The sequence below is a fragment of the Lepidochelys kempii genome, chromosome 1 (assembly GCF_965140285.1).
Source record: "Lepidochelys kempii isolate rLepKem1 chromosome 1, rLepKem1.hap1, whole genome shotgun sequence".
Classification (NCBI taxonomy): domain Eukaryota; kingdom Metazoa; phylum Chordata; order Testudines; family Cheloniidae; genus Lepidochelys; species Lepidochelys kempii.
Genome location: NC_136380.1, coordinates 291,227,229 through 291,244,172, shown reverse-complemented (window position 1 = coordinate 291,244,172; position 16,944 = coordinate 291,227,229). Strand labels below are relative to the sequence as shown.

Below are 16,944 nucleotides of genomic sequence, written 5' to 3'. Positions count from 1 at the left end.
CCTCATATCAACATCAGGGAGCTGAGAGCGGTTCACCTGGCTTGCCAGACGTTCCGGGCCCATCTTCAGGGCAAATGTGAATCAGTACTGATGGACAAAACCACAGCGATGTTCTATATAAACAGACAGGGAGTCACCTATTGGAATGAACATGAGCAATCACTCGAAGAAGAAAAGATGGTTACCCACTTTTCATAACTGTTCTTCGAGATGTGTTGTTCCATGTCCATTCCAAATCCCGCCCTCCTCCCCTCTGTTGGAGTATTCCGGCAAGAAGGATCTGACAAGTGGCGGGTCAACAGGGACGTATATACAATGCCATAAAGGCGCCACTCCAGGGGGCTTCACAGCTGACCCAACGGGTACCACTAGGGTAAAAAACTTCAGATGATCATGCACGCAGCACGTGCACACACCTATTGGAATGGACATGAGCAACACATCTCGAAGAACAACAGTTACAAAAGGTAGGTAACCGTCTTTTGTTGGTGATGAAGAATCTACTACGATCCTTGGTAAATTGTTCCAGTGGTTTAAAATGTATGCCTTATTTCTAATCTGAATTTGTCTAGCTTCAACTTCCAGACACTGGATTATGTTATACCTTTCTCTGCTAGTTTGAAGAGCACATTATTAAATATTTGTTCCCCATGTAGATACTTATCAATTGTAATCAAGTTACGCTTAACCATTTCTTTGTTAAACTAAATAGATTGGGCTTTGAGCCTGTCACTGTAAGGCAGGTTTTCTAATCCTTTAATCATTCTCATGGCGTTTCTCTGAACCCTCTCCAATTTATTAACATCCTTCTTGAATTGTGGGCACCAGAACTGGACACAGTCTTCCAGCTGCTGTTGCACCAGTGCCAAATAGATAAAATAACCTCTCTACTCCTACTTGAGATTCCCCGGTTTATGCACCCTGTGATCATGTTTGTCACACTGAGAGCTCATATTCAGCTGATTATCCACCAGGCCCACAAAATCTTTTTCAAATTCAGTGCTTCCCAGGATAGAGTCCCCCATCTTATAAGAATGGCCTACGTTCTTTGTTCCTGGATGTATACATCTACATTTAGCAATATTAAAACACGCATTGTTTGCTTGCGCCCAGTTTACCAAAACATCCAGATTGCTCTGAATCAGTGAGTTGTCCTCTATTTATCACTCCCACAATTTTTATGTCAACTAGGTGATCTAATGGTCCCTACTGGCCTTAAAATCTATGAAATATATTCTACAATGTTTTAATATGCTCCTGGTGCACAGAAGGAGAAGTTACCGAAAATTGCTACTGCTCAGGCTTGGCAGGTAACACTGAAACTGAAATATCAGAGTCCACCACAAGGACTGTTTGCAAGAATTTTTTTAACTAATATTTTATACTAGATGTTAAGGATTGGGGGGAGCCAGAAATCTCAAGAATGTGGTTTTTAGGTCATTAAGTAATTTATTTTGGCATTTTTAATAAAAGGTTTCATAAACTATATGTGATTTAAGTACTCAGACTGGGGTGGAAAGAGTCTGTAATGGAAACACAGAGATGCTGAACTACTGAAAAACAGCCCTGTCATATCAGCGGCCCTCATACTATATCACCGCAATTGACAATGTTACATGAATATTAGTAATCAAATGGAATTTATGAATGCAGATCAGAGTTAGGAGACGCATACTGTTACGGACATTTTTAAAACTGTCACAATTAAATTTATTACAGTGAACAGTATTTTGATAGACAAGCACACCTATGATTTCTTTCTTATAAAGTATTTCGACTATGCTTATTGGGCAAGATTTTCAGTGCTAAGAGAAATAATTAGTACAACTCTTTTGCAATGACCTGTATAGATTCTGAATGTTATATATTGTCCATCTGTGAGCAACTGCAAACTTTGTGTCAAGTTTTTGATATTTGCAGATAGGTTGTAATGATATGAATTATTTAGTTTTTCTATTTGTGCCTCATGGGGCTTGTAAAACATGTCTTAAAATACTATGTAAAGCTTGACTAACCAAATATATTCCAAGAAAGGATTGACTGACTGTTCAGAAACAGATTTAGGTCCAAATCCAGTTTACTTTATTCACAAGAGTAACCCTGTTGACTTCTGTGGGACTACTTGCATGGATAAAGGGATCAGAACTTGACTTCCAGCATTTATCCTGGCACATACATGTGCATTCTTTCTTTACAGAGATCAGTTGTTGTTTAATTTAAATTAAACTTAAATTGTTGGGTTCATGTTTATGTATATCTGATGGAGGATGGGTGTGGCAAGGAGATGTTTCTAATATGTTAATTATGTAACATATATACTCTTTAGGAAAGACCAGAATCTCTTATCTCCAGTGAATTGTTGGTACTTACTCCTAAACCAAGTGAGAAGAGAAAGCAAAGACCATGCAACTTTGAGCGATATCTATCTGAACAACGTTATCATGCGCTTCATGCAGATAAGTGAGGATTCCACCAGAATGTTCAAAAAGGTAATATATATCATGTTGAATTTCAGTTACCATTGAAAGGCAAGTGTCTAAGAGGTAGAATTTTAAGGGAAGATTCAGCAGTCTAGTAACATAATCTGCTTTAGCATATTAATTGATTTTTCATGGCAATTTTCACAGGGAAAATTTTTACTACGAATGTAGTGGGGAACGTACTATCTGATGGTGACCTCAGGAACTGAACTGCTTTAAATTCAGGAGGTGAGGAAGAAGCCCCATTCTTTGCTCAAAAGTGTATTGTGAAGTCAGGCAGGAAGGAAAAAACAGTTCAACCTAGAAGTGACAAAAGAATATTGTTGGATTATTTGTAGAAATGCTGTATGGCCATGGTGGTTCTTCATGTACATGCAGCTGTGTATTCCACTTAGCTGTGTGGGCACCCAACTCATCAGAGCCGGATAATTTTGCCTAACAGTACTCATAAAGGGGCAGCGCTTGTGCTTCGTGCCATAGTTCCTCCTTTGGATATATGAGGCACTGCTGCCTCAACCCCCACCCCTCAGTTCCTTCTTACCACCAGTGGCTGGAGTTGGAGCTCTGTGTGGTTTTCACCTCACAATCCCTCTATTTCTTAATGACTTTTCTAGTTGTATTTAGTTAATTTACACTGTTAGTATCATATTAGTGTTAGTTTAAGTTATTTCCCTGATGATGCCCTCAGCATGGTTTAAACATTGTCCGTCATATGGGAACCAATCCCCAACAATGATCCACGCACATGTGGTGCTTACCGTGCTTAGGGGAAGCCCACATCAAGGAGCAATGTTGGATTTGCAGATTGTTCACCAAACGAATTCAGGTGGCGAGTAATCTTTGTGTAAGCCGCACCTGCTTGAACAGGCTGTTCGGCCTGCTTCGGCACTGAGGTACTCGTCAGATCAGAGGTTGCTCTCGGGCTCTGAGAGTGCTGCCATTTCGTGCTCTGGAACTGGTGCCTCTCCAAAGACACATGGAGGAGTCATTCCCTCTTGAGTGCCCCGAGGAAAAAGCCAGTACAGGTTGCATAGTGATTCATCTGCCTCCTCCAGAAGAAGCATGTATCAGCACGGTGTGAATGCCGGCACGTGGAATGGAGTAGGTCCAGTCAATAATTCCCTGATACCAGGCGGTGAGGTCAGAGACCATTGACTCCAGTTTCGGCCCTGGGGCTTCCATTGAGTCTGGTACCAGCAAGGATGATGCAGCACTGGCTGTTTCTGCATCAACAGTGTATTAGGCAGCAATGAACCTCCTCTCCCTTCGTGTTCCAGCCTCTCCCTTGGTCCAGGACTTTGCCAGTACTGCATCATTTATAGCTCCGTTGGCTGAGTGGCCCACTGAACCTGTGGGTCTGTTGGTATCATACCTCAATGTAACCCTTACACAGTCAGTGGAAGTGGAGCTGAGGCCAGGCTCGGCACAAGGGACCTCCTCAGTACCAGGAACTTTTTCAGCACCCCTGCTGTCAGCTTTATTTTCATCCCAAGACAATTCTATGGTGCTTGGCTCTTCCTCTCCTTCAGTACCAGAGGATTTCAAGAAGCACCAGAACCTTTTGCGGTGCATGGCTGCTTTCTTGAGTATTCAAGGAGAGTTCCTGGAGGAGAACACGTTGGATATCCTGCAGCTGTCTGCCCTTGGAGAGGTGTCCTCCCTATTAACAGTGAACTCCTAGAGCCTGCTAAGATTCTCTGGAGTATGCTGGCTTTGGTACCACCTGTAGCAAAGCACATGGAAAAATCGCTACCTTGTTCCAGTGCAGGGATTTGTGGGTTTTTACTCCCATCCAGCCCCAAATTCCTTGGACATAACCACGGTGAACAATAGAGCTTGGCAGGGCAGATTTACATGCACTCCCAAGAATAAGGATGCTAAATTAATGGACCTGATGGGTAGGAAGATTCACACCACCTCCTCCTTGTATATGTGGTTTGACAACCAGAAGGTATTGCTGTCCTAGTACAACATTGTCAATTGGACAGCTAAGTCTAAGTTTGCAGGTTTTCTGACTTCCTTGTGCTGTCAGTTTAGCTTCCCATACCCTTTCCTCTTCATCCCAACCTACTCAGACAGACTCCTGGTTGCACCTTGCATCCCATGCTCAGCTCACTGGATCTCATGGCGTGGCTGCATAATGGCTGAATAAGAAGGAAATGCGGTGTTTGGTGGCTGTTCAACAAGTCCTACTCAACAGTAGAAAGTCCTCTACCTGAATGGCCTATTCAGTGAAATGGAAGCAGTTTTTAGGATGGTTCTTGATCCATGGAGTTCAGCTGATGCTGGCTTCTGTTCAGGACATCTTGCAGTATTTGCTGCACCTTCAGTCATTGGGCCTTGCGCATATCTCATTGACAGTAAAGTATTTAAGGGTGGCAATTTTGCAACAGAAAAGCTTCAAAAACAGACTCCAACGAGAAACTGCTGAGCTCGAATTAATATGCAAACTAGATACCATTAACTTGGGTTTGAATAGAGACTGAGAGTGGCTGGGTCATTACACATATTAAATCTATTTCCCCATGTTAAGTATCCTCACACCTTCTTGTCAACTATGTAAATGGGCCATCTTGATTATCATTACTAAAGTTTTTTTCTCCTGCTGATAATAGCTCATCTTAACTAATTAGCCGCTCACAGTTTGTATGGCAACTTCCAACTTCTCTGTATATGTGTGTGTGTGTGTGTGTGTGTATATATATATATATATACATACTTACTGTATGTTCCATTCTATGCATCCGATGAAGTGCGCTGTAGCCCACAAAAGCTTATGCTCTAATAAATTTGTTAGTCTCTAAGGTGCCACAAGTACTCCTGTTCTTTTTGAGTATAACTAAAGTGTGTGGTTTTAGTAGGAAGAACACAGGAAGATGGACACAGTAGTTCCAAAATGAAATAGCTGGTATCAGTCAATATCTGTGGGGCAGACTTTTTGTTCTGCAATATAAACCACAAGTCTTCCCTGGATAGGAGGCACTTCTTACTTATAATAAAAGCACGTCGTGTAGTTGTAGCCATGTCGGTTTCAGGATATTAGAGAGATAAGGTGAGTGAAGTAATGTCTTTTATTGGACCAATTTTTGAAAGCTTGTCTCTCTCTCCAACAGAAGTTGGTCCAATAAAAGATATTACCTCACCCACCTTGCCTGTCTTCTAATACGAGGAAACACAGCAATTAGACTGCATATATCTAAAGATATATCTTGATAACAAATCATGCTTTAACTAAATAACTTGTATCATACAGCAGTTTTTCGTTTACTCTTAATACACCTTATTTTCCTGTTAAGTCCTCCAATGTTTTTGTTTGGTAAGGGAGACTGAAAATAAGCATGTGATCTCTTCCCAATTTAATTAAAGTAAGTCCTCCTTTTATTCATGCTTTTACCACAGTTGCACAATTAATTCTGTGACACTGACAAACATAAAAAAACCTACAGAAAATAGAGCTGGAATAATTAGATTAAATCTGTCTCTAGGCCTCGATCTGGCTCCTTGATTTCAAAGCCTTCTCAGTCTAGGCTGCAGCCGTTGGTTTATATGTCTTCTTTCTAAGCAGAAGTTCATACAGGTAGGGTCCGATTAGTGCTTCAGGTACACTGACGTTTATTCATTTTTCAGCAGCAATATCCGGCATTACATGATTTTAATGTCCTTTTAGATCATAGAAAGTTCGAGGTAGTTTTACCTTATCAACTATAATCTTTCAGTTTAAATGCTTTAGAGATACCCAGTTATAGCATTTTGTGCCCAAAGTTACAAGAGCATATTACTTGAAGTGTTTGGGCCCATGAGCCTCGCTTCTTTGTCAAGAGAAAAATTAGGACAGTCCTAGAGAACAGAAAGAAACAAATCAAGAGAAGTAAAAGATGGAAAACTCTTGAGGAGCTTTAAACAATATATATGGCTTGGAAACATTCAGTTGTGTACATAGCTTATGGTATGTTGCAGATTTGTTTACTATAATGAGATGATAGCCCAGTGGTTTGAGCATTGGCCTGCTAAACCCAGGGTTATGAGTTCAATCCTTGAGGAGGCCATTTAGGGATCTGGGGCAAAAATTGGGGGAGTGCTCCTGCTTTGAGCAAGGGGTTGGACTAGATGACCTCCTGAGGTCCCTTCCAACCCTATATTCTTTGATTCTATGATACTCAGTACTATTCAGGATCACATGGAGACAGCCTGTGTTTGAACTTGAAGAAATGGGCCTTGTAAAAACAACAGAACTATTTTTTCAGCTAAGAACGTCATGTCCTAGAAGTCTTTCCTTGTTTGTTTAGGCTTTATATTGCTCTTTCATAACAAGAGACATCAAGCAGCTGTCCCTGGACTAGTCTCCAGGCCCCAGTGGCAGTCCACCTGAAGTGTATTAATGTGAAGATGCTATGTGAGAAGCTATAAAAACAAATACACCTAGAAATCAAGTCAGTACTAGCTGAACACTCATCTGTTGAAACAACAGAAGAGAAGAATCCATCCATAACAAAAGATAAGAACTCGGGCCTTTAATGTTAGAAGCCCTGGTCCCAAAGAGCCCTGCTTATCCTATATCCAGATCTAATACACAGGGACATTTAAATTAAGCCTTCTCCACAGAGGTTTGCTCCCTTCCTTATTCAGTCTTAGGTCTGGTGTACACTGAAAAGTTACATTGCTATAGCTACATCTCTCAGGGGTGTGAAAAATCCACACCCCTGAGAGACATTGCGAAGCCGACCTAACCCCCAGTTTAGACAGCACTAGGTCAAGAGAATAATTCTTCTTGACCTAGCTAATGCCTTTCAGGGGGATGGATTGCCTATAGCAATGGTAGAACCCCTCCTATTGATGTAGTGAATATCCACACTGAAGTGCTCGTAAACTTTAAGGTCAAAAGGGATCATCGTGATCATCTAGTCTGACCTTCTGCACATTGCAGGTTACAGAACTTCATCCACCCTCTCCTGTAATAGACCCCTAACCTCTGGCTGAGTTACTGAAGTCCTCAAATTGTGATTTAAAGACTTCAAGTTACAGAGAATTCACCATTTACACTAGTTTAAACCTACAAGTGACCCGTGCCCCATGTTGCGGAGGAAAGTGAAAACCCCCCAGGGTCTCTACCAATCTGACCCAGGGGAAAATTCCTTCCCAACCTCAAATATGGCAATCAGCTAGACCCTGAGCATGTGGGCAACACCCACCAGGCAGATACCTGGGAAAGAATTATCTGTAGTAACTCAGAGCCTGCCCCTTTTAATGGCCTGTGTCGAGTCATTGGGGATTTTTGCTACTGGCATTCGCCGATTGTCCATATGCCATTGTAGGCAGTCCCATCATACCATCCCTTCCAAAAACTTATCAAACTCAGTCTTGAAACCAGTTAGGTTTTTGCCCCCACTGCTCCCCTTGGAAGACTGTTCCAGAACTTCACTCCTCTGATGGTTAGAAATCTTCACCTAATTTCAAGCCTAAACTTGTTGATAGCCAATTTATATCCATTTGTTCTTGGGTCCACATTGGTGCTTAACTTAACTAACTCCTCTCTCTCCCTTGTATTTATTCCTCTGATGTATTTAGAGAGAGCAATCATCTCTCTCTTCAGCCTTCTTTTGGTTAGGCTTAACAAGCCAAGCTCTTTGCCTTCTCTCATAAGACAGGTTTTCCATTCCTCAGATCATCCTAGTAGCCCTTCTCTGTACCTGTTCCAGTTTGAATTCATCTTTCTTAAGCTTGGGAGACCACAATTGCACACACTGTTCCAGATAAGGTCTCACCAGTGCCTTGTACAATGGTACTGACACTTTCCTGTCTCTACTGGAAATACAGTGCTATAGGGCCACAGCTGTGCCACTGTAGCTTTTTAAGTATACACACAGCCTTAATTTATTAGTGGAGATTCTGCTGCAGCTTCCCTTTAGACAAAATAGTAACGGTTACTAGAATAATTGTGTATTATGGGAAGTGCAGCGTCTTCCAGGCACACTAACATCATTTTTTTCCTCAGACTGTTATTTCCAGGAACTGATTCCACTGCAGATTATCTCCTTTTTGTCTGGTATCATCTTGTATGTTTCTGCCACTTTTTCAATGAGGTCAAAAGCAGCATTTTTTTTCTATACTTAGTTCTTTCTCAGGCAGAGAAGGGAAGGGAAATTCAGGAGACCTCTTTAAAAAGCTTTAAGACCCAAAATGCCTAAAAAGTGCAAATAAAGAAGTATTTCAAGAGGAAACTCTGGAAATGATACTTATAAAGTCAAGGGATGATCTAGCATCAGAAAACTTATTTGCACATTTAGGGGGAGGCTTGTGGGGAGGGGGGGACATCCTGTTCCAAAAGTATTAAGTCCTGATTATGAAACTGATCTCTTTTTTTTCCTGTCTAGGTTTTCAGGGTCAAAATTGGGTTAGTTTAATCTAATTCAGTATTGCCTACTCTCACTATACGATCATGATTCTAGCAATTTTGGGAGGTGTTTTTTTACCTGTCTTATGAAAACGTGATGAAAGACTGCCAACTCCTGAATTTTACCTTCTTCAAAATGGCCACTGTCGTCTTTTTACTGTCAATGGGTCTGTTATGAGCTGGGTGAAAACCTGTTATGGATTGATCTAAAACCATATTCACCCTGATGTGTGAACGTGCCCTTCACTGAAGATAGTTGAAGAAAATAGAGGGGGCATACCTAAAACAAGTCCTAATAGAATCTGCCCAGAAACTAGCACCAGGTGGGCAGAGGGTTCCACTGGGTATTGTGACCAAGTGTGGGAGGGGAGGTAGGTGGGAGAACACACACACACTGGGAACAGACAGCTCAGATAGAGGGGCAGGGCAAGAGTGAATAACAAAAAAAAAAAAAAAAAAAAAAAGCCAAGCACAGCTTGAGTACAGTGTGAGTCGGGAAAAAAAGAGAGAACTTTTGAGTTTGTTGGCTGAACAGGCTTGGGGCTCTAAGCTAACAAATTGCTCCTTTTGTTCTTGGTTTCTCCTGCATTTGGAGAAGCAGGACTTTGTACATTCTTGTAAATAAACAAGATTGCATAAGAGAGAATACCAGACTCCATCAATTTCTACTCCCAACTGGTACGTTCCCAGGGCCCCAGAATTTGACTAGCCACTTCGGTTGAAAAGGGAAACAGGTCTGAAGTCAGCAAGATGTCTGCCATTCCCTACAGTCTGTCTGCATATGAAAGTCAGGGTGCCCTTTATAAAGTTGGCTGCCACTAGTTCATAATTGATGTTCTGTGTGCTGGATGAACCCTGAACTAATTGTATCACCATTTTGTAAAATAGAAAAAATGCTGGTATTAGGTGAGGAGCTGGCTGAAACTTGGGTTTTCTTGTTCATGGGAAATTTCAATATGGTAAAATTTGCATTCTGATTTGGAACAAAACCAACCAATTTTACAAAAATTTCCCATGAACTGGAAATTTTAAAAAAATGTTTGGGAAACATTGTCACATGGTGTTTCTGAAAGGAAGTATGCTCCCTTGGACCCGACAGCTGCTGGCTGAGACTGATAAGAATCAACTTCAGTCAGCAGCTGCCAGGGCGCTTGCATTCTGCAGCTCCAGGGCAGCCCTGCTATGTGGACTGCCCTGGGGCCAGAGACCCCCAGCCTCCTGGGCCAGCTGGCTCACCAAGCTACAGGAGTCTGACAGCACAGGAAGACAGCTGGCCTAGGATTCTGGAAGCTGTGGGGTCCCTAGTCCCAGGACAGTCCACATGGTCGGGCTGCCCCAGAGTTCCCTGCCTTAGCGCAGTCTGCATGGTCTGTATGCTTCCAATTTAGTGCTCAAGCTTTTCTGCCTTTTAGTTGCCAGCATATAAAAGCAATACAGATTGCAATTTTATGTGCAAAATGAACATCACCGTAACACAGAGCCTCAAACAGCAGAGTTCAAACCTATTAAAATGCTGTGTTTTTGCAGATCTTGTCAGGCAGATGGGGTAGATGTGCTTCAATTGAACAATAAAGAAATAACAAAAACCAACAGATGTGAAGAGTATCTCACAGAACATTTATACAATGATACTAGCTGCTGCTGTGTCAATAAACAACTGTATTAATACATATACACAAAATTCTTAACTAGAGTTGTGTATTTATAGTTTATAAAAACTTTATTTCTTTGGGCAGAAATCATAACGAGCTGAGATGAACATATCTCCAATATTTACAGTAAAAGAGGTTGGGGAAGCCAAGCACAATAAATATTTAAGTTCCATAATCTTGTAATTAACTGGAATTATGACTACCTACCTGCTGTAGTTGAAAATTATAAAAACACATAGAGAATCTCTGCATCATTTTCTTCTCATTAAGATTTAAAGGAATTACATTTAACAGTTAAAGGCTAGATAAACAATTAATCACTGCAAACTGGTAGATCTGGGCCAATTTTACTTTGGTTTAGCTATCTGTCTATAGAGAGTCACTACAGCTGGTGAAAGCTGTATTTTTTACAACGGCTTATATATGATCTTTTCTGAGCATAACAAGCCGACTCATTTAAGAGAAATATTCCATGAATAGTGTCACTGAATGCTGTAACTGATGGTAAAATAACATGTCCCACACATAGGTGTTAACAGCATTTCAGGAAAAATTCAGCATAATTAACTATAAAATTTAAATGAAAACCAGTCATAATAATAATTTTGGGCTCAGTGCTGCTCCAATTGAAACTGATGGGAATACGTGTGCTGAGTCAGTGGGAGCAGGCCATTAGTGTGTAGTAAAGTGTTAGGTAATGAAAAGTAAACAATAAATCTAATGAAATCTTGATATGCTACCATTATGCATATATGCCAGTGCTGGTTAGTGTTTAAAGTGTCATTAGAGAGAGCAAAGCATGTATTGTTTAGATTTTATAATTTGTTGGCAATCATCTTTTTTCTCTCTTGCAGTTTTAAACATTAGGTGTGAGACTTTGTTTCCCCAAAAACAATTCCCACCTCCCCAATGTCAAGTAGTACAAAATAGGTTTTATATTCGGCCCCACTCTTGCATATGTTTATGCCTGTGTTTAACTATAAGCATGAGAGTCGTCCCATCGATTTACAGGTGCAGGTCACTAATTTGTACGGTTTCTGGATACACTGATATTTACTGTACCAAATAAATTTAGGAACAATAAATATGTAGGGTTTTTTTACATTTATTGTGATATTGATTAACACCATTTGAAGACAATCGATATACTTTGAAACTGGATTAGGAATTACTGTAATTGGTTTAGTAGAAGTTGTGTTTATAGTTTAACACAAGAAGATCACTATTAATCCATTCTTATGAGGTTGTATTAAGGCCTGTGGTCTTTGCTTTTCTCTACAGTTGTTGGATCTGTGTTATCTCGAAAATTTTAAGCTGAATGAGGGTTACACCTCAGTAAATTTCTTGAGGTTAGAGTGAAGACCAAGGCTTCTCAAAGCTTGTTTTTAGGATCTTGAGAGACTGGTAAGAGATACTGACTTCGCTCCAGGAAAAGGTGTGCTATATCTTGCATGCTATAATTTGGCTTTGCTGAGGATAACTCCCAGAGGAAGGTAACATTCAAGCATACTAAAGTACTGCAGGAGAGGAGAATAAGTAGCATGACTGAAAATGAGGAGGGAGCTGTTAATAACTGAAAAGAAAAGCACTGCACATCTGAGGCATACACACTATATATTACACACTAAAAGCCTTGTTACTAGCCCCTTGAGCCATTTTTTCCTGATGTTAAATACTAATGCAAAATGCATTAGTTCTTGAGAGTTAGTCCATTGGACTGCTAGGAACTGGGGGTTAACAAAATCCCTTCACTTATTTATCCCCTCTTCCCCTCCCCCCCCCCCAATTACAATGGCTAAGTCAGAAATAAACTGCACATCAGCTCCATTACAAGGTTCACTCTGCAGTTCCCAACCTCTGTCTGCTGGGGTCTCTCTTGTGATGAACTGGTAGAATGGGTGCCATATTCTGTATCCCCTCTATCCATGACCCTGCACAATTGCTACTCTGTCCTTTTTTCTGGCCATTCTCTGTCTCTGCTGTCTTCAGTCTGTTCTTTTCCTGCTCATCTTGGTGTTCTTTGTTTTGTTTCTCTTTTTTACTTTCTATTTTATAATTTTAGCTTTCTACTTTTAAAGCTCCTTCTCTCCAGTGGATTTTCCTCTACCCACCCCTGAGCCCCATTCATCCAAAATCTTTGTGCTGCTTGGGAGAGAAGAGAGGGGCATGCCGGGGATGATCATTGGTGGTTCTATAAAGCTGAGCTACATGTGAATTTGTGGCTGTGCTGAGAACTGCAGAAGCCGGGGAGAAGTTTGAGCCAGGGAGCTGCTTCCTAACACAGGAACATATCCCATGGCTAGTTGATTTAAGGCCCAACAGAGGAGCAGTAGGAAAGGCACATGGTTTTCAAAGTGGTACCAGATACTTTAACTGTAACAGTATTTGCAGTGGGCACATCGTATTGGGTTGCCTTCCCTTTGCCCCCCCTTCAACACACACCTGAAACTAGTCTGGGCACTTGCCTGCCAGATTAGGAAACACTGCTTTAGAATCAACATTACTCTCTTTGGGTTTTGATTTGTCAAGTTCGGTATTCAGGCAGTAAAATGTAGGATGTGAAAAAAAATTGGAAAGCGTCCAGCGGAGGGCAACAAAAATGATTAGGGGACTGGAACACATGACTTATGAGGAAAGGCTGAGGGAACTGGGATTGTTTAGTCTGCGGAAGAGAACAATGAGGGGGGATTTGATAGCTGCTTTCAACTACCAGAAGGGGGGTTCCAAAGAGGAAGGATCTAGACTGTTCTCAGTGGTAGCAGATGACAGAACGAGGAGTAATAGTCTCAAGTTGCAGTGGGGGAGGTTTAGGTTGGATATTAGGAAAAACTTTTTCACTGGGAGGGTGGTGAAGCACTGGAATGCGTTACCTAGGGAGGTGGTGAAATCTCCTTCCTTTGAGGTTTTTAAGATCAGGCTTGACAAAGCCCTGACTGGGATGATTTAGCTGGGGATTGGTCCTGCTTTGAGCAGGGGGTTGGACTAGATGACCTCCTGAGGTCCCTTCCAACCCTAATATTCCATGATTCTATGATAATGCTGGCTGAAAAATATGGATGTATTGAGTTGGGGTTGGGGACTGATCTCGCCTCAGGGTTTCTCCATGGATTTATTTCCAACCTCAAGTCCTGGTGTATAGTCTTGTTACTACCATGTTGTTTATATATCTTGGTCTGCAAAAATATTTTTAACACAGGCTGATCATATTTAGTTCCATATAAAAGATTACCTGAAGGAAAACAGGTCTGAGTTCTGTGAAGTGATCGGCAAGCTGCAGCAGAGTCATTCTGGGCTACCATAAAGCAGGATTGTTAACTTTTAGAGGTAATGTGCCAAATAAAGCAATGAAAGGAGTTTAGAATTTTTTAGGATGCTTTTACTGTGTTTCAGACCAATGATTTGCAATATGTTGCAATACATCATGTATCTTTACATGGTGTACTATAAACTATGTAGCTTGCAGTACTTGCTCTTTAGTTATCATAACATAAAATGCATTAGTCTGGATTTTGCAAAGACATTGAAGTAGTAAGCCTTGTTTGCTAGACTTTCAAATGGCAGAACCTACTTGAAGGAGAGATTCAGCATTAAAATATTCCAAACTTTCAAAAGCATAAAGAATGGAAAGATTGTGTGGGGTATCTGTATAACAGAGCTTCAAAACTGCTGTCTTGATGTGGAACTGGATTCTGTTACGACTTAGTTACCAAAGCTGATTGTCTGTTACACAACATGAATCTTGCTAACCCTTTTCCGTCTTCCAGGCTCTCAGAAAATGATCAAAAATCATCTTGCCTTTAAGGCTTCTAATAAAAATTGGAAACTGATGGTGTAGGTGTGACATAGCTTTAAAACATAGGGACAGCGGGGGGAGGGGAAGCAAATGAAAAATGTCTGTTCCAGAAATGTTGTTTAATTTTCTTGGAAAGTGTACTTGATGGCATGTCTCCTCTGGCTCTTCGGGGAATTTGGGTGTAGTATAAAATGTGTGTTTAAGTACAGTTATTCCTACAGGTGTTTCACTGATGTCTAAGTATGTAAGTCGCTAAGATGTGAGTTGCTATGCCACAGATGATTTTTCTTCATCTAATATATAAGCATATAATGCTTTCCACAGCTAAAAATCTCAGTCTATCATGAGATTGGTTTTCATTTGATTTTTAGGCTAAGTGGTGGTTATCAGTTTACTCACAAAAAGCAAAAATGTGTTGAGATCCCACACTGTAGTTTAGCTAGATGCTATGATGATAGGCACTAAAGGAAAAATATTAAAAAGGCAGTTTGCCAGAGTCTATGAATCTTTTACATAATTGCTTTCCAAAGACTGCTGTACAATTGCCTGCAACTCTTGCTCAGTTGCCATCATTTTCATCTGACTGAACTGTTACATGGACAAAAAACAAAGGAATCTATTTGAATGAGGCTCCAATTAAACTCTCCTGTTTTGACATATTTGCTTTCTTCACTAACCAGTGCCAAGTATTTCTTCTCTATGGGTCATAATGAAAGCAAAGACTCAGTGCAGAAAAGTTAAACAAAGCTTTTCAGCTCTCTGTTCCATGAAAAATTATGCAGTTGTTTATCTGTTTCAAAGAGGAACTACAATTACTGCTTGCATAAATATTTACACAAAAGTATAGTTGTATGTACTGAGAAACAAAGGCTACACTCATGATAGAAATGGATAGGATATCCTAGAATGTTATGTTACAAGTGGTTTATTATGTATGTGTATTGCAACAGTTGTAAAACAGTATACAGTTTTTAAAAAGCCATATAACATTAATCCTAAACTTTAGCCTTTGTGTTGGCACCTAATTTCCTGATACTTCATGGGAATCGCACTCTTAAATCACTTCTAGATCTCCTATTAGAAAATTTCTCTCCAGCTGTTGTCTGTCTCTATATCATTGAATCATTAATTTTTAGTGTACTGGAATTCTGTCAAAATGCCATCTTCACAATCTTTATTGTGCTAGCTTTCAAATATGAATGAATGATGAATGCAAATTTCTGTGGAGATTTAAGTGCCTCTTCGTAATAATTTCTTTTTAATTACAGAGCAAAGAGATTGCATTCCAGCTTCATGAAGATTTAATGAAAGTTCTAAATGAGCTTTATACGGTAAGCACATTTAGTTAGCTTCTGTTGCAAGAACTGTTTTGTACAAATTGATTTCTGCACACTGTAAGTATCCCTTTAGATGACAACCATTGGTGCTGAAATTAGGGGTGGTGCTGCACCCCTTGGCTTGAAGTAGTAATAACAGACAATAAATACATGGTTTCCATCAGCAGCACCCCCACTATAAAAATTGTTCCAGCACCCCTTATGGCAACTTGCACCAATAGAAATACCACAGTATTTTTGTCTTGACAAAGTCCAACCAGTTGTTTTTCCTCTCAATGTTTCGCTGAACTTTATACATTTCCTGAAGTAGGTAAACATGCTTAGTGCAGTGCACACCTTATTTATCAGCTGAAATGTTCTGTCTTGCATGCTCATTATAACATTTCCCAATCATTCATAATTTTTGTAAGAATTGATCCTGGAAACACTTACATTGTAAGCATCAAGTAGTCCCATTGAAGTCATACCACTATGCCATGGCTTCTAATGAATATTGAATTCTGTCACAGTATTAATATTTAAGTGTGAGTTTTGTTTTAAGTAGGGCTGTCAAGCAATTAAAAATTAATCAATTAAAAAAATTAATCACAATTAATCCTGCAATATTAAATAATAGAATACCATTTATTTAAATATTTTAACATTTTTTACATTTTCAAATATATTGATTTCAATTATAACGCAAAATATAAACTGTGGAGTGCTCACTTTCTTTTTGATTACAAATATTTGCACTGTAAAAAACAAAAGAAATAGTATTTTTCAGTTCACCTAACACAAGTACTACAGTGCAATCTCTTTATCATGAAAGTTTAACTTACAAATGTAGATTTTTTTGTTACATAACTGCATTCAAAAATAAAACAATGGAAAACTTCAGAATCTACAAGTCCACTCAGTCCTACTTCTTGTTCAGCCAATTGCTAAGACAAACAAGTTTGTTTACATTTACGGGAGATAATGCTGCCTGCTTCTTATTTACAGTGACAATTGAAAGTGAGAACAGGCGTTCACATGGCGCTTTTGTAGCTGGCATTGTAAGATATTTACATGCCAGATTATATTAAACATTCGTATGCTCCTTCGTGCTTCGGCCACCATTCCAGAGGACATGCTTCCATGCTGATAACACTTGTTAAAAAAGAATGCATTAATTAAATTTGTGACTGAACTCCTTGGGGGAGAATTGTATGTCTCCTGTTCTCTTTTACCCACATTCTGCCATATATTTCATGTTATAGCAGTCTCGGATGATGACCCAGCACATGTTCATTTCAAGAACACTTTCACA

At 40.0% G+C, this 16,944-nt stretch overlaps 1 protein-coding gene across 10 annotated transcripts in view; it reads left to right on the top strand.

Moving 5' to 3' along the window:
- SRGAP1 (SLIT-ROBO Rho GTPase activating protein 1) overlaps positions 1-16,944 on the top strand; it is a 233,448-nt gene that overhangs the window by 120,901 nt on the left and 95,603 nt on the right. For 6 of the 10 annotated variants that reach the window (XM_073327901.2, XM_073327898.2, XM_073327897.2 and 3 more), the window contains exons 3-4: positions 2,327-2,489; positions 15,585-15,647. In XM_073327901.2, coding sequence (XP_073184002.2) covers positions 2,327-2,489; positions 15,585-15,647 — 226 coding nt within the window. Of the gene's footprint in view, positions 1-2,326; positions 2,490-2,525; positions 2,709-15,584; positions 15,648-16,944 lie in introns of those variants that run through there. The other 4 variants (XM_073327903.2, XM_073327902.2, XM_073327904.2 and 1 more) reach the window with 3 other exon arrangements.